This window comes from Nelumbo lutea, chromosome 2, assembly GCF_056320005.1.
Source record: "Nelumbo lutea isolate HS-2025 chromosome 2, American lotus-T2T, whole genome shotgun sequence".
NCBI classification, from domain to species: domain Eukaryota; kingdom Viridiplantae; phylum Streptophyta; class Magnoliopsida; order Proteales; family Nelumbonaceae; genus Nelumbo; species Nelumbo lutea.
This window is the reverse complement of record NC_142685.1, coordinates 113,244,342-113,261,582: the sequence shown is the minus strand read 5'-3', so window position 1 is coordinate 113,261,582 and position 17,241 is coordinate 113,244,342. Positions and strand designations below refer to the sequence as shown.

At 36.8% G+C, this 17,241-nt stretch overlaps 1 protein-coding gene across 10 annotated transcripts in view; it reads right to left on the bottom strand.

Annotated features, from left to right (window-relative positions):
• LOC148872914 (zinc ion binding protein) overlaps positions 1-17,241 on the bottom strand; it is a 98,007-nt gene that overhangs the window by 70,522 nt on the left and 10,244 nt on the right. For 8 of the 10 annotated variants that reach the window (XM_088970678.1, XM_088970679.1, XM_088970675.1 and 5 more), the window contains 4 exons: positions 14,348-14,560; positions 14,076-14,215; positions 9,203-9,298; positions 1,421-1,488 (listed from right to left, as the gene is read on the bottom strand). In XM_088970678.1, the coding sequence (XP_088826804.1) occupies positions 1,421-1,488; positions 9,203-9,298; positions 14,076-14,215; positions 14,348-14,560 (517 nt within the window). Of the gene's footprint in view, positions 1-1,420; positions 1,489-9,202; positions 9,299-14,075; positions 14,216-14,347; positions 14,561-14,663; positions 14,728-17,241 lie in introns of all 10 variants that reach the window. The other 2 variants (XM_088970680.1, XM_088970681.1) reach the window with 1 other exon arrangement.

Below are 17,241 nucleotides of genomic sequence, written 5' to 3'. Positions count from 1 at the left end.
GCTCGCCTCAATTTCTATGTTCACAAACTTCTCCAAATCAATTGACCTTTTCAGTTACATGGGTTTCATCCATTGTAATCTCTTCTTCACTTCAGTCATCGTCCTCTCCTTCCTCCCCATCTACAGCCCCATTCTCATCATTCTCCTACACTGGTCTTGTTCTATACTTTTTCTTGAAGAATGAAAATAAAAATTTCATTAAAGAAAAGAGAAGTCATACAGTCTGAGGGGTGTCAAGATAACACCCCACCACAGCCTTAACAAAAAAAAAGCCAAAATACATGAGACACTTTAAGGGAAAAGAAACTGATCAAAATTACAAGTCTGTGACTCGAAAATATTCCAGAAGTTCTCTCCCAATTCTGCTTTGCTAATCTGATGAAATTCTAGATGCACCAGAAACCACTCTGACTGCAAAATGGTCTCCAGTTCTTTCATTCCAAATAACCCAGCAGACTGCAAAATAGATACAGCTCCACACAATCTTTGCTTTCTTGCAACCATTAATTCTTGGCCAGGAAGAAAACAGCTCTGCTGTAGTTGTAGGTTGAACACACTCATTCCAAAAGAAAGGAATAAAACTTCACATGAAATTGGCAATCTTGCAAGAGTAGAAAGGTGATAACCTGTCTCCTCATCCAAACAGCAAAGATAGCAAAAGCTTGTCATGCAAAAACCTCTACCCTTCAGATGATCTTAAGTCAAGATGCTACCCAAAGCCACTAACCAAGTGAACACTTCCACTCTGGGGGGGAATAGTGTTTCCCCACACTCCTTACACTTGATCAGATACCAGCTGCTCCCGGACCAGCGCCAAGTAGAAAGATTTCACAGTGAATTTTCCATTTTTGCACTCTTTCCACAACAAACCATCCCTTGAAGACAGAGAGAGATTAGTTTATTGAAAATTCTCTAACAGCAGTAGACATTCTTCAATTTCTTGATCCCTAAATGGCCTTCTAAACTTTGGGCTCCACACCAGTTGGAGGAATGTGCCTTGAGCCTCAAGACATAAACTAGATAAACTTTTTAAAATATTGTAATAGACCTACTCTAAGACAAGATAAATGAAATTTTGGTTTCTTTTATGTACTTTTACAACTAATCCTCTTCCAAGCAGAACCATGTATGTGCTATACGCCAATTTATGGTTTTTTCTTTCTCTTTTTTTCTTTTCATTTTCTGATTGGTGATCAAAATATTAAAATTTTGTTAAAACTATGGCAATTATGGAGATGTGCAAACAGGGAAACCAAACATCAGCATTGTGCTGATTCACCAAGGAACAAATTAAAGCCAATAAAATATGCAAACTATGATCTAAAAGAAGATACACATATCATTAAAATACACAGGAGAAACTATTATGTATTATCTTTGCACACAACGGACAATATTAATCAGAAAAAAGAACACTTGCCTATTTGGTATTTCTCCTGGGAGTTCCATAAAATGCACGGCTCGATCTGAATAACTTGCAAATACAGTCTATAAAAGTGAAAAGAACAAATAAGCATGAATTGAAAATCAGGATCACATTCTTCTATGCCTAACACATACTTTTTAAAGTGATCAGTATTTACTAAAAAATAACCAAAATAAGAGAAATGTACAGCTTCCAATTACAGGACCCAATTTGTGAGCACAAACCAGGAAGTTTATATAAATAATCTAAATCACCTACATATGTCAAATGTGCATACAATATCTCTAAGAAATTTTAAATTAGCATCTAAAATACAAAAAAAAAAATGGAGAATAATATTTGGGAGCTAATTTAATTAACTTTCAATAAAATTTTAAGTCATCTAATTCAATGTACTATGACTGTCACTAATTTACTTAACTTTTTGAAATTTATTTTGTTGTATTTATTGTAGTTTTGGTAATTATTTATTGTATTTTCCTAATTATTGCAGTGTTTTAAAAGTGCAAGGTGAGGCGTGTGCACCTTTTTGAAGCAAGGCGCAAACATACAAAAAAAAAAGATAAAAAATCAAAAAATGTCAGAAATTTCAAAAAATGCCAAAAAATCAAAAGAAATGCAATAAATAAAAAAATTAAACATAATATTAATTGTTTTCTTGGTAAACCCACGTAGAACAATGAGGGAAGAGAAGGGAGAAGAGAGAAGAGAGGAGAGAGAAAAGAAGAAAAAAGGTTTGGAGTCAAACATAACTTGGCGGCGCCAGGCTTTTTGTTATTTATATTAGGGCAACCCGTTCCAATAATAAAAAAGATAAAATTACATATGTGCCCTTGTAGCACTAAACTCAAGAAAAGACTAACATATTCAACACTCCCCCTCAAGTTGGGACATAGACATCAATCATGCCCAACTTGTCACATAAGTCATTGTGACATGAGTGATGTATTGTAAATATATATGCAAGTTGCTCCTTAGAACTAACATATGAGGTGCACACTTCCCCATTAACAATCTTCTCTCTGATAAAGTGTTTGTCAATTTCAATATGTTTAGTTCTATCTTCTATCATGAGAAACTAGGTTGTCTACAATGTTGATGGCAGACTTGTTATCACAATACAAGGGCACGGGGCTACCAATTTGAAAACCCAGTAAACTCAACAAATTCTTTATCCACATAGCTTCAACCACCCCATGGGACATTGCCCTATACTCAACTTCAGCACTAGACCTAGCCACCACACTTTGTTTCTTGTTTCTCCATGTGACTAGGTTTCCTCCCACAAAAGAACAAGGGAGAATGACGGTTCAGTCCAGGGTCAGAATTCATAGGCACAAAGTACAGCTGGGGTAGGTGCCAGCTCGGAATTGATGCCAATTCATGGGCGGGCATTGGTGCATAGGGTGGGGGTAATTGACCTTTTGAAATGCCGTAGATCTGCAATGGAAATCAAAATTCTGCAATGGGTCTGTTCGTAGTTCTCCAAAAGAACAATACCCACTAGTGGACTTTCTGTCAACAACTGATCCAGCCCAATCAGCATATGTATATACTTCAACCTTCAAATGCCCATTCTTTTTCCAATCACCCGTGATCACTATGTCATCAACATACACAATCAAGGCTGCAATCTTTCCATCCCCCCTTTTTACAAATAATGTATGGTTAGTCTAACATTGTTTGTAGCCAATATGCTACATAACCAAATGGAACTTGTTGAACCAAGCTCTAGGTGACTGTTTTAGACCATACAAGGACTTCTTTAACCTACACACTTTCAGCTCTTTGCTTTGGGCACTAAAGACAAGGGGTTGTACCATGTACACCTATTCCTCAAGGTCTCCATTCATGAAGACATTTTTTATATCTAGATAAAGAAGATCCTAATCAAGATTTGTAGCAAGAGAGAAAAGAACTCTGATGGAGTTCATCTTAGCTACTGGAGCAAAAGTCTTTGCATAATCAACCCCATATACCTAGGTAAACCCTTTTGCCACCAACCTAGCCTTGTACCGTCCTATTGTGTCGTCAGCCTTGTGCTTCACTATAAACACCCACATACATCCTACTGGTTCCTTACCCTCAAGAAGAGCCACTAACTCCCACGTACCATTTTTATGTAAGGCATTTATCTCTTCTTTCATTGCATCTGTCCATTAAGGTACTAAGAGAGCTTTTGCCACATTTTTAGGGATAAGGACACTATCAATGGAAGAAAGGAAAGCACAAGAAGAGGGTGAGATGTTCTCATAGAAAACAAAATGGGAAATAGGATGTTTGGTGGTACAAGAGGATCAGAAACATCAATACGAATAAGAGTACTTGGTTGGATAGGATCTATCCCCGGTGAATCTATTGGTGTTTGGTGGTACAGCTTTAAGTTGCTCCACAGCTCTTGAACTCAGCTTACCCTTGAGACGACGAATAAAAACACGGAACGGAGGAGGGTTAGGAAAAACTGGAAGAACCTAAACTCATTTCTCCTCCACCTTACTCTCCCCCTGTGAAAAAACAAGGAAAAAAAAGGGTCACTCTCAAAGAAGGGCACATCCATAAACACAAAGTATTTTCTGGAAACAGGATCAAAATACTTGTAACCCTTTCGAGAAGAAGAATAACCCAAGAATACATAGGGAATTGTTTAGGGATCAAGTTTACCATGAGTAGGAGACAGGTTTTGAACAAAACAACGACAACCAAACACACAGATAGGAACGGAGAAGAGTGGATCCTTGGGAAATAGGAGCTGATGAGGGGCCTTGTACCCTAACAAGTGATACGGCATACGGTTGACAAGATAGGCAACAATAACATAGCATCCAACCAAAAACGTTTAAGAACATTCATGTGTATAAGTAACCAACGAGCATCTTCAAGGAGATGGCGATTTTTTCTTTTGACAACACCATTCTATTGGGGGCTTCTAGCACAAGAGCTACGATGGATGGATCTACACGAAGCAAAAAACTCCATGAGATCACTATGAAAGTACTCTTTGGCGTTTTTTTATCTTCGTTTGAAATTGAGTGAATATCAGTCGTTGAAAATCTTTAATAATTTTGGGTACTTCATCTCTGGACCTCATAAGATAAACCCATGTATATCGAGAGTAGTCATCAATAAGCGTAATGAAATACTTATAGCCAGTCTCAAATGTTAAAGTAACAGGGCCCCAAACATCAGAATAAAGAATATAGAAAGGAAAATCAGATTTATTATTCCTTAAAGTAAAATGATTTCTACAATGCTTACTCGATTGACAAGTTTGACATGTGAGTTCAAACACTGAAATTGACTTGAACAAATCTAGAAACAAAACTTTCAACGATACAAAAGATAAATGACCCAAATGGCTATGCCATAAATAAACTTGACTCTTACTAGACAAACTCTTGGACTCAATAGCAGCAAGACTAGCTTTGTTCTCCAGCATGTAAAGACCATCCACCATACAACCACTACCAATCATCTTCCCTGAGGCCAAATCCTATATCACACAAGAAGGGAAAAAGGTTACTGAGCAATTTAACGAATTTGTTATACCACTAACAGAGAACAAAGAATCTTGTGACAGAGCTTGTGAGCACTAAATTTTTCCCTGATTTGGCAAGTGGGAGACGAACAAAGAATCTTGTGACCAAGCTAGAGATAAGAGAGGAGGTGATTACCAACCAGGATGACATAGCCAGAAAATTTGTAGACCACTTCAAATCGATTTATAGAAGCCCTTTGAGTGAGAGAGCAGTTGTGGAAGGGGTGGAATGGCCAAGAAATGATGACGGAGTGGCAAGGTGGCTGGAAAGGGATTGAAGAAGAAGAGATTAAGAAAGATATCTTTCTAATGGATAGATCCAAGGCTCCAGGTCCAGATGGCTTTACAATGGGTTTTTATCAAGACTACTAGGAGGTGTTGAAAGAGGATTTAGTTGAAGTCTTTAAGGAATTTGCAGACAATCACATTATAAGCCCCGGAATTAAAGCCACCTTTTTGGCCTTGATACCTAAAAAGAATGATGCCAACCACCCAAAAGATTATAGACCTATTAGTTTGGTGACAAGCATCTATAAAATTCTGGCTAAATTGCTCTCGTTGAGGATCAAAACAATCCTCCCTTCTATCATTAGTGAAATCCAGGGGCCTTTCATTCAAGGGCCACAAATAACAGATCAGATCTTAATTGTGAATGAGTGTGTGGAGGAAATGAAAAGGTCTAGTAAGAGGTTTCATTTGTAAATTGGATCTTAAAAAGGCCTATGATTTGGTGGACTGGGAGTTTCTATTAGAAGTTATGCGAAACTATGGATTTGGGGACAAGTGGTGTAGTTGGATTTTTTCGTGTATCATTACTTGTCACTACTCTATTCTGGTAAATGGTATGGTGAGGGACTTTTTTCCAGCTTGCAGGGATGTTAGGCAAGGGGATCCACTCTCACCCTTCCTTTTTACCTTAGTAGCTGATGTGATTCGTAGGATCATTACTAAGGCTGACAGTGAAGATGCCATTAGGGGTTGGAGAGTAGGGAGACACCAAGTCCCTGTCACCCACTTTCAGTTTGCAGATGACCTAATGATCTTTTGTGAAGGAGGTTTTAGCGAAAAGGTAGCAAACCTAAAGGAGTTAATCAAAGGATTTGAAAGTATTTCTAATTTGAGAATAAATTTGGAAAAGAGCTGCATAGCGGGTATAAATTTGGAGGTAGGGGAGGTCGAGGCTATTGCGGAGTGTCTAGAGTGTTCCACCTCTGCTTGGCTTATGTCATATTTAGGCTTCCTTTAGGGGTAAATCCTAGGGAGAGTAGATTTTGGACCCCAGTGATAGAAAACTTTGAGAAGAGATTAGCCTCATGGAAGAGGAATTATGTCTCTTAAAGAGGGAGAATTCCCATAATAAAAGCTACCTTGGCTAACTTACCTACCTATTTTTTGTCTGTTTTTAGGATACCAGTTAGGGAAGCTAGGAAACTAGAGAAGTTTATGAGAGATTTCTTATGGGAGCCGGGACAAGAAAAAAAGGATCACTTGGTTAATTGGGAAATTGTGCAGAAGTAAAGAAGAGGGGGGTTTGGGACTTGGGAGGGTAACTAGAAAAAATCAAGCTCTATTAGGGAAATGGTTATGGCGATGGCCATTGGAAAGAGAGAGATTGTGCCATGAGGTGGTGGGAAGCATTCATGGGAGGTCAGAGAATGGATGGGATGCCGGTGTATCAAGGCAAACTAACCTATTGGCACCTTGGAAGGCCATTCACAACACCCTTCCTCAATTCCTCAATTTTATCAGGTATGAAGTTTGTTCTGACAACACAATTCGTTTTTGGGAGGATATTTGGGTAGGAGACACACCTTTAAAGGATTTGTTCCCTTCGCTATTTTCTGTTTCTTTGTACAAAAAAGAGGTGGTCTCAAAATTTGTCTCACCTTTGGGAACACCATTAGATCCTACTTGGGATTTTGGGTTTCGTAGAGGACTTAGGGATGATGAAATTGAATCCCATTCTGTCTTGCTTGGTTGTCTTAATCAGGTTTGTTTGGATCCCTCCAAGCCAGATAAGAAGGTATGGACTCCTAGACCCAAAGGAACCTTCACTTGTGCTTCTTTCTTCAAGTCCTTCTCTCAACTTTCTACTCACCAACCCTTTCCGTCAAAAGAAATTTGGGAAGTATTCCATGGGAAAGTAAACACTCTAGATAACCTACAAAAGAGAAGACCTTTCCTCTATATTTCTCCTAATTGGTGTATCCTCTGTGGAGCTCACGGTGAGGATTGTTACCACCTATTAATATCTTGTCCCTTTTCTGCAGACCTTTGGGCTTAGCTACTTTCGTTGTTTGGGAGTAGTTTGAGTCTACCAGCAGAAGTTCACATGCTCTTCAACCATTCTACCTTTTATTGGACTACAACAATAGGGAGAATTATGTGGAGATGTGCTCATGCTACCTTGATTTGGACTCTTTGGGAAGAAAGGAATATTAGAATTTTTCAAGAAAAGGAAATGAGCAGTTGGGAATTGAAAGACTGTGTTAAATAGGTCAATACCTTGGCTGAAGACCTTGGAAATCTTTCATCAATTCTCCTTTAATGACCTTTGGAGAAATTGGTCAGCAGTAGCGAGGTGTTCATCTCTAAAGGGCAATTCAATTACAAGATGGTCTCCTCCATCCGAAGGCTCACTGAAGTTGAACTTTGATGGAAGTAGCATGGGTAATCTAGGATTATCCGGAATGGGGGTGCTTTGAGAAATGAGAAGGGAGAGATTTTGTTGCTCTACTCAAGACCCTTGGGAATTGGGGACTCCATCAGGGCAAAACTTTTAGTTGTTGTACAAGGGGTGCAATTTGCAAACCAGCTGGGGGTACAACACCTAACAATCGAGGGGGATTCCAAAGTGGTGGTGGGTTGGTTGAAAAATCCTGAAGAGGCTATGTGGCGTTACAAGAATGAAATGAAGAAATTTAGTTGGTTGACAAGGAATATGTTGGTCACTGTACAGTGGGTGGGGAGATCAGCAAATACTTTGTCAGATGTGTTAGCTAAGCAAGGGGTAAATAAGGAATAATTGTTTTGGGCTCAGTTGTGATTCTTGCTTTTCTTTCCTAGTTTACTTGTAAGATTCAAGAAGGGGCTGCAGCTCGCGCCTCTCCCTGGAACGTTGTATGAATTCACTCTAAATCTGCTTCTGAATTAATAAATTTATTATCATTCATCGAAAAAAAAAACAAATTTATAAATAGTTTTGGAACATGTAGAACATCAAAAAGGGTGAGTCCAAGAGGAAGGGAGATGGTTCCTTGACCAGCTATGGTGGAGAAAGAACCATTAGCAAGTCTCACCTTGTCCCGACCAGATAACAAATGATAAGATTGAAAACAAATGCACTTACCCACCATATGGTTCAAGGCTCGAGAATCCATTATCCAAGGACAGTCTGAGGAATGAGAGGACAAATAGAAAGTTGTGACAGAAGTACCATTATCTGATGTAGACGCAAAGGAAGGTTGTGACAGAATTACCATCTTAGCTACCGGACTCAGTTGTAATCTTTAACATCAGTAATCTGAAATCTTTTAATTATATTATAGGGAGAATTCACATCATGTGTCTCTCCTAGGCTCACTTGTAAAGTTGTAATTTTTGAACCTTTTGATATTAATAAATTATTCATTTATCAAAAAAAAAAAACACAAAGGAAGGTTGTGACAGAATTACCATTACCTGATGTAAACGCAAAGGAAGGTTGTGACAGAATTACCATCTTAGCTACCGGACTTAGTTGTAATCTTTAACATCAGTAATCTGAAATGTTTTAATTATGTTATAAGGAGAGTTCGCATCATGTGTCTCTCCTAGGGTCACTTGTAATTTTTGAACCTTTTGATATTAATAAAGTATTCATTTATCAAAAAAAAAAGACATTAAGAACTAGATGACAAGCCAATTGTAAGCAATTATCCAGAACTGTATGCCTAACTTCTTATTAGGAATAAGATTTTTACAGAGAAACAAACTAGTTAACAAGGTAATTTGGTTGCCATGAAAAATGGACAACCATAAAATAAGAGTCAGCAGCTTTCAAACAGCTTTTTTAATTAGAGAAAGAATTTTATAAAGGGTACACTACACAAAAGTTATTGAAATCATTTCCCATATAGATCCAGTATCATATTCATTTGTCAATCTACATAACCTAAATCCATAATCAAGTGAAGCTGTCTACATACAGACGTAATGCTAATTTATACTTACATCCAATTATTTTTTTATCAATTACTTACATCCAGTGATCCAATGCCTGTAAAGGAATAGAGCCGTGTTGGAGTAACAGCCATCACATAATATCTGGTTGCGTTACTTGCACTAGCCGTTTCCATCTGTAGAAAATGCAGAATACAAGTAAACACATATTTTAATTTTTTTGATAAATAAGTGAATTTTATTAAAAAACTTTATATAATATCTTTAAGACCATCCCTTAGAGAGGCACAAGCTGCCACCTCTCATGCATAAAAAGAAATCGCATTACAAGTGTGCCTGAACAAAATAGACCTCTCCACCCCTTGCATAGCCAAAGCATCCGCCATCCCATTTGCTGATCTCCTCACCCATTATATCTTCAAATTCATATTCCTGGTTAACCATGTAAATTTTTTCATTTTAGTCTTTTAGCACCAAATTATAGACTCTAGATTTTTTTAGCCATTCTATCACCACTTCTGAGTCCCCTTCAATCACCACATTTGTCAAGTTTAGCTCACTAGCTATCTACACCCCTTGGATTGCAGCTGGCACTTCTGCTTTGAGTCACCCATACCCGCAGGGCCAGCAAAAAGTGCTATAAATTTACCTTCTCCATCTCTCAAAACCCCTCCTATTCCAGAAGGGCAAGGATTACCTTAGTTGCTCCCATCAAAGTTCAGTTTAACAAAACCTTAAATTGGTGGAGCCCAAACGACCTCCATTCTGTCCTTTCTCTTAGAGATTTTAGCAACTGCTTCCCAATTCCTCCAAATATCATCAAAAGAAAACTTGAAAAACAACTCCAAAGTTTTGATCCAATGGCTCTAACCATCACATAAATCCTGATTTCTTCCTTCTCTCCTTTTCTAAGAATATTCTTGCATTCCTCTCTTCCCAGATGGTCCAAATCAAGGCTGCACTGACACATCTCCACATTATCCTCCCTATTTTCTTTGGCCAAGTAAATATGGAGGGATCAAATAACATATTAACCTCTATTGGTAAAGTCCACCCGCATAAGACACATAGGGAAGAGACAGGAATTAGGTCTTCTCTTTTGTAGAAAGTCCATAGTATTTATCTTCCTGTGAATTACTTCCCAGCAAAAAGCTCTTACTGTGGAATGGGTCTACACCAAAACTCTTTAAAGGGAAAGGAAGAAGCTAAGGAATCACGAAAGGTCTTGAAAAAAGAAGCATAAGAAAACAAACCCTTGGGGTTGGGGGCCCAAATATGCTTATCAGGTTTACCGGGGTCCAAGAAAAACTCCTGAGGGAGTTAGCACAAGCCAAAAGTTCATTATCCCTAAGACCTCTACAGAAACCAAAGTCCCACCTAAGGCCCACTGAATGTATTGGAGGAACAACGAATCTTGACAAACACTCATTGTTGTACAAAGAAACCCAATATAAGGAGGGGAAGAGCTCCTTTAACAAACAAGACCCAACCCAAAGTATCATCCCAAAATTTAATAGAAGCCCGAGAGCACACACCATACTTGACGAAACAAAGAAACAAGTGAATGTACCTTTTGGAAGAGTCCAAACTCTTTGATCAGAAGATGTGGGGTCCAAACAAACAGACTCTAGTAAATGAAGTAGCTCAGTGACACAAATTGACTCACCATCCCTTAACCCTCTACGAAATCCGAAATCCCAGTTTAAATTATCTTCCATGATGCATTTGTTTTTGTTCTAATAAATAATTAGAATCAAATCATGTAAACAATATAAACAATTTAATATTTTTATTATTAAAAAAACTATTTTATTTCATTCTAATAAGTAATTAGTTTAAGTAATATTTTTATTATTATATAAAACATCTCATTGTTTTTTGGTTTTTATGAATATTTTATCTCAAATATTAACTTTCTTATTATTATTTCAGTTTTATTACTTTTATAACAAGGGTCTAAACTATCACCATATAAACTATTTATTAAATCATATAAACTAGATAAACCATTTAATATTTTATTATTATAAAATAATTTTATTCATGCAGTTTATTTTATTTTAATAATTTGATAGTTTAATCATTTGTTTTTTATGAATGTTTTATATTTTATCTTAAAAACTAATCTTCTTATTACTTATTCATTTTTGTTGGCTTTTATAACGAGGGTCTACAATATTACTATAGACCTTCATATACTTGTAATATAAGACTATAAGAATATACTAAAGATTCTTTTTACAAGTTTTCTATTAGGAGGTCCATGGTATTACAATAGACCCCATTGCATTGTAACATCCTTGTAGTTATGTTTCAAAGGTTCCATCTAAAGGCTTGCTTTTGTGGTGGTCTATAGACTTAGATAGACCATCATATACTGTAGCATGTCTTTTATAACATAAACTAAAACATTTTGGCTTAAGGGTTCATTGGTCATTCAAACACTCAACCTAAAACTTTGAATACTCTACAAAGACTTAAAGACGCACTGTGATTGTGCAAGGATTTTAGGAATCCAAGGATGAAGGCAAAGAAACATAAAAGGAAGATGAAGACATGCATTCTCCTCAACCTGGGCTGTTACGCTTGGAGGTCACAGAGTTAGGACCGATCAAGGGGGACGATGATGGACCAATGTTACTATCCACCACCGCCCCAAAAGGCAAAGTCACACCTTTGCTAAACAAGGCACATGACTCACTTAAAATATGACCCAATTCAATTGATCTAATGGGCTGCTTTGGGCTTTTAACAGCCACTTCACCTTCTCCTCCCACATGACCATTTAAAAGGTCACATGTGGGGCCCTTGTTTACTGTAGCAGCTCGGTTTGGACACATGGGCCAAGCCTGGGCCTGCTTAACTTCCAGCCTGGTCCCTTCCTCTTTTGAAAATTGAACATCACACGCCACTTTGTTGTTTACTAAACCATTTGTCAGGGCCTGCAAAAAAAGACCTGCCATCTGTCTTCCTTCTATTCCCAATCTCCTATATTGGCCATTTGAGTCTATTGCTTTTTGAGTCTTAAGCCAATGTTTAGCCCAAATAGTGTAGTCTTCCTTCTCTTGCATCCCACGTAAGGCTGATAATTCTGTCTCTTCGTCTTCCTCCTGTCTCCCCTACTTCCACAACTGCATTTCAATGGAGGTCACCAACCACATTGGATAAGAATAACCTTCGATTACCACCTCCACCCTTCTTGGGATCTCATCAGGTTTCACTCCACTCAGCTTCAAAGCCACTGAATGAAGATCAAATTTTGATTACCATGGACCCAGAGATCCATTTCTCATTCACCCAATGACTGCAAACTTCCCTGCACTACTACTATTAAATGGGCATAAAGCAGGGAATAGTCCAGCCTTAAGCCATGAAATAAAGGAAATAAGATCATCCCATAGAACCTCCTAGTGTAGTATGGTCTAAATCTTTCAAAGCATCACCTTGATCATTTCTAAAAAGACCCACCTATAGATGAGCTACCAGGATTCAAACCATAAATGATGATTTGATAACCTTTAAACAAATACTTGCTTATTTGATTGATAGCCTCCATTAAAAACAAATACTGTAAGAAATCCAAAACCAATAGGAAACTCAAGCCTCTGACAAAAAAAAAAAAAAAAGAAGAGAAAACAGAGAGGACAAATCTTGGCACATTTGCAAACAAAATGTCACCCCATTTGGACAATAATATCATAGACAGGTAGATATTGAATTGACCAGGTTGTAAGAAGTATTGTCAAGAATCTGTGATTCTTGGAATTAGGACAGTCCAGACCATAGCTCATAATTTTGATATCAATGGACATTTTGCCATGTAGAGTGGGAGAAATTCTGCAGATATTTTGCTAAATTCGCTAAGATATTTGGAAAACTAAAAAATTAGGAAAATTTTCTAGAAACATAGGATTGGTTAACAAACCTTCAAGAGATCATTAGAAGAAATATATTTGCACATTTAAGGCTCAAAAATCAAATAGGAAAAACTAAGAGACTGTAATAGGTATGTTTCTCTTTGCCTCCTTTTTGGTCTTTAGCCATCTACTCTTCTTTATATATGTCAATTATTTGCCATTTTACCTTTTGTTTTTATTGTTATTATATATCTTGATTAGATTGAGGAATACCCTTTTGTAGCTATATTCAATTTTCTTTTTCTTTTGAGTTATAGTGACTTAGTAAGTGAATTATATTCAAGTGCTAAGCCAATTATTTAATCACCAATTCCTTGCTGATTCTTTTATGAAAATATTTTTCAAAATATTGAAATATTGAAATTTTCTTAAAAAATATTCTATATTTTAAATTTTAAATTTTAAATATATAGTCCATCAATGAAATCTGAAATATCACTAACATATTGGCAAAACATTGGGGATATTTGAAAAAAAAAAAAAAAAGATTCCTGGAAGATTTTGTATCGCCACCTAGCAAATGGGACTTTCAGGGATATATCACCAAATATCATTGATAGTGCAAACCTTTTTTTGAAGATAAATAAAGAAGAAAATTTATTAATGAAACAAAAAAGGAGGATACAAACTGGTGATAAGACATCACCCATCCCAGGAAAACAACATATCAGCTTAACCCCCTTGTACCTAAAATCAGCCCTGAAAATAAATTACATTTTGAGGTACCCAACCCAACCAAAGCTGAAAACCCGAGAAAACATAACATACCCTTCCATTGAAACTCATACAAGCAAGCAAAACTGATATAACTCCCACCTAACCTTTTATCTCAACCTTAAAACAAAAACACCTACCCTGAACCCAGAAACCTATTCGATGGGATTTAAACACCATGTTTTTACCCAATTCCTCATTAGTGCAAATCATGGTCCAGACAACATCATTCAGTTGCTTTTGATTTTAAGGCAATGACAAGTTGACAACAGACAAGAATTTCACAATCTTCAATTTATGAGTCACTAATAATCAATAGTACCTGTAAACCTGTGAAGGCTTCTGGAAGCTCGGCTAGTTCAAATAACAATTTTATATATTTCTCTTTCTTATCCTTCTCATCAACAGCAATCTCATAAAGCTGGCCATTATCAGTACCAATGATGACTTCCCGTGTAGAAGCTGCTTTAATAGACATCAGAGAAAACTTATTCAATGAACACAAGGTTCATCCAAATTAGTTTATTAAAAAATGTACCAAAAAAACTGAAGTAAAGCAAAGATGGGAGCAAAATGCCGAGAAGTTGCAATGACCTTCTGTTATCTGTTGTCTGTTCCAAGCAACAGCTTTCACCACAAGACCTTTCAATTTGTTCAAAATGCGGGGTTTGCTCCACTTTGCATGTGTATAATATGTTTCTACACCTCCACTGCTAAGAACAGTAGCTATACAGTGGATCCCTCCAGGATCAACAAACACTATATGGACAGGTTGCTCCCCACCTTTACCAGCAGAGAGATCAATATCTGCAATTTAGATGAATTAAGAATATGTTAGCCATTTTTTATTTATATAATAGAACATACTAGAATGAATAAGAAAAGAACAAGATTAAGCAATTGTGCATACCAATAACATGTTCAAAAAGGAAACCAAGATCTAACTTGCACATCGGAGGGAAGCTTGCATCGCCCTTTTTATCAGTTTATGTTGCCCATTTTTTAATAGATAGCAATGAAGGTTTAGTTAGGGAAAAGGAAATAATTCTTATAAAAGATACATACAATGAACTCAAAATCAAGAATCTAATCTAAGCTATAATAGACCAATGGAAGCAAGATACAACAGTGATCTTCCCAGTCTCACCCCACTCCCCACCCCTTCTTGCAAGACCATTCATCCTTCCATTGGCCAATCTTTTTTTCATTTTAAGGAAACAAGCTATTATATAAAGAAAGAAGTAACTACAGGGATTTAATAAAAGAATATACATGTAAGCAGAAAAGGACAAACACAATGAGACCAATATCATAGCACCTCAAGAAGGAAATGAAAACACCAAAACCTCACAATCTCATTCCACTGTGTATCAACATCTACCCAACAGAGATCCATAGTTTCAAAATCAAAACCAACCCAATATAAAAGATCATATATCCCAACAAGTTATCAGGAGAGGCCTTAACATGTGTTCAAGGAATCTTCTATTTCTCTCCTTCCAAGTACACAACAAATTTCTAAGGTTGATACTCCATAGAATTCAACTATTTTTGTAATTAAGAAACAGCAAAAAAGTCCTCCCCCCGCCCCTTCCACAGAATTTGGAATGATGGGGACAGTACAAAGACAACCAAAGGTTGACAAACAACTAGCCACTACTAGAAACTGGGGTAGATTTACAAGTTCAGCCTTTTGCCCTTGATGAGAGCCATCTGACGACCACTTGATAGCCTCCGACAATCAAATCAGCCCAGCTTAAGCACACAGAGTAGGACAAGAAGTTTTGCCAACAAAGAAATGCCTTCCCTACTAGACCTCACTCCTCAGTAGCTTAGCGAAATAGGCATCACATGGTCTCTGAAGGCACCACTAAATCCTAAAGAACATGGGTTACCAAGAAAGCAACTGTCAAAATTTAGTTTTATTCTTTAGAGTTAAGTGCCACCAAGTATAGCATCACCTGTTATTCTCTAGGAGAATAACCAGCAAATAACCACCTTCCTAGTTGTCAAGCCGACACCTAGGCAATAAGGCACTCATGGAGTGTTGCCTCACATTTTTTTTGAATAAGGTAAAGTATTGTATTGCAGAGAGAAACCAGATACATCAGCCCATGTACAATGGGAATTTACAAAAAGATCTTAGAAATCAAATAAAGAATGGTCCAGCTTGCAAAAAAGAAAAAAGCTGAACTCCAGTGAAATCTATTTGTACACTTAACCAGGAACATAAAAAGCCTACAACTTTGTTTTTTACTGAAACAATGTCATTGGAAAGGTTGTCAAAAACTCGGCTGTTCCTTTCCTTCCAACGGGCCCAAAGGATAGCAGATGGGAAAAGAATGGTCCACCCCTGAAGAAGCTGTACGACAGAAGCAGGAGGGCAAGAGGAGACACAAAAACAGGAGAGAACCATATCCCAGAGCTGCTGAGAGAAGTTGCAGTGAATAAAAATGTGGCTGGAAGACTCAGGAGCTTCATTGCAGAAGGGACAGAAGAAAGTAGGAGGCTGCATCCCCCTTCTGAGTAGCCGATCTTTGGTTAGGCACTTGTCAAGTGCTGCAGTCCAAACAAAGAAGGCTACTTTTACACAGTGCTCTTGAATACTTTTATATTCTTAACATTTTGAGATTATAATAATAAAATAGACATTAGTAAATTAAATTACTCAGCTTACGTTAAAATATTAGTTTCTTTTTATTATTTTTCTCATTTGTTAGGGTTCGATCAAACATGTATACTGCCTTGAATCCTCAAAGACTTCAAAATTTAAACTTATAAGCATGGAAGAAGTCAAAATTTGATCTAAACAACACATATTGATTAGTTTCATCATCATCACCATATTAAAATTTATAAATTTATGCATGATATATATCTTACAATTTTTATATACTTTTATAACTATTAGTTAATATGTTAATTTATATTAAATAACATTATATTTATCATTTATAAAAAAATAAACAAATTGTTTACAAAATATTCAAGAATATAATATTAAATTGAGGAATGCATGAGAAAATTCAGGTAAACATCTAAGGTTGATAATAAAACTAGCTAAAGTTGTGAAAGCCAAGCCAAAGTACCCAAAAGATTTCTAGAGCGAAAGGTAAAGGTGGGAAGGGGAAGAACTCTGCAAATTATTGCTTGGGTGTTGGCTTGCAAATTTTGATTTGCTGGTGGTTTTCAGCCAGAATGTTCTTGTTGAGTGATTTTGTCTTGGTAGATGTCTTTCAAAAATGAACCATTGGTATTAGTTAAAATTCTGGTTTTCTTTGGTTGGTCATGATGGCAGCCATGCAGGATTGTTTTTGTTTAAAGCAGTGGCAATTAGTGCTTATTGATTTTTGCTCCTTTTGTTCTTGCTATGATCTTCATTATTGGGGGTTTTATGTAAAACACCTCATGTAAGGCTTGGATTTGTCAAGGTGGCTTATTTTTTAGATTTAGCCATTAGGTAGAGATCATCCAAATCCAATATCTGA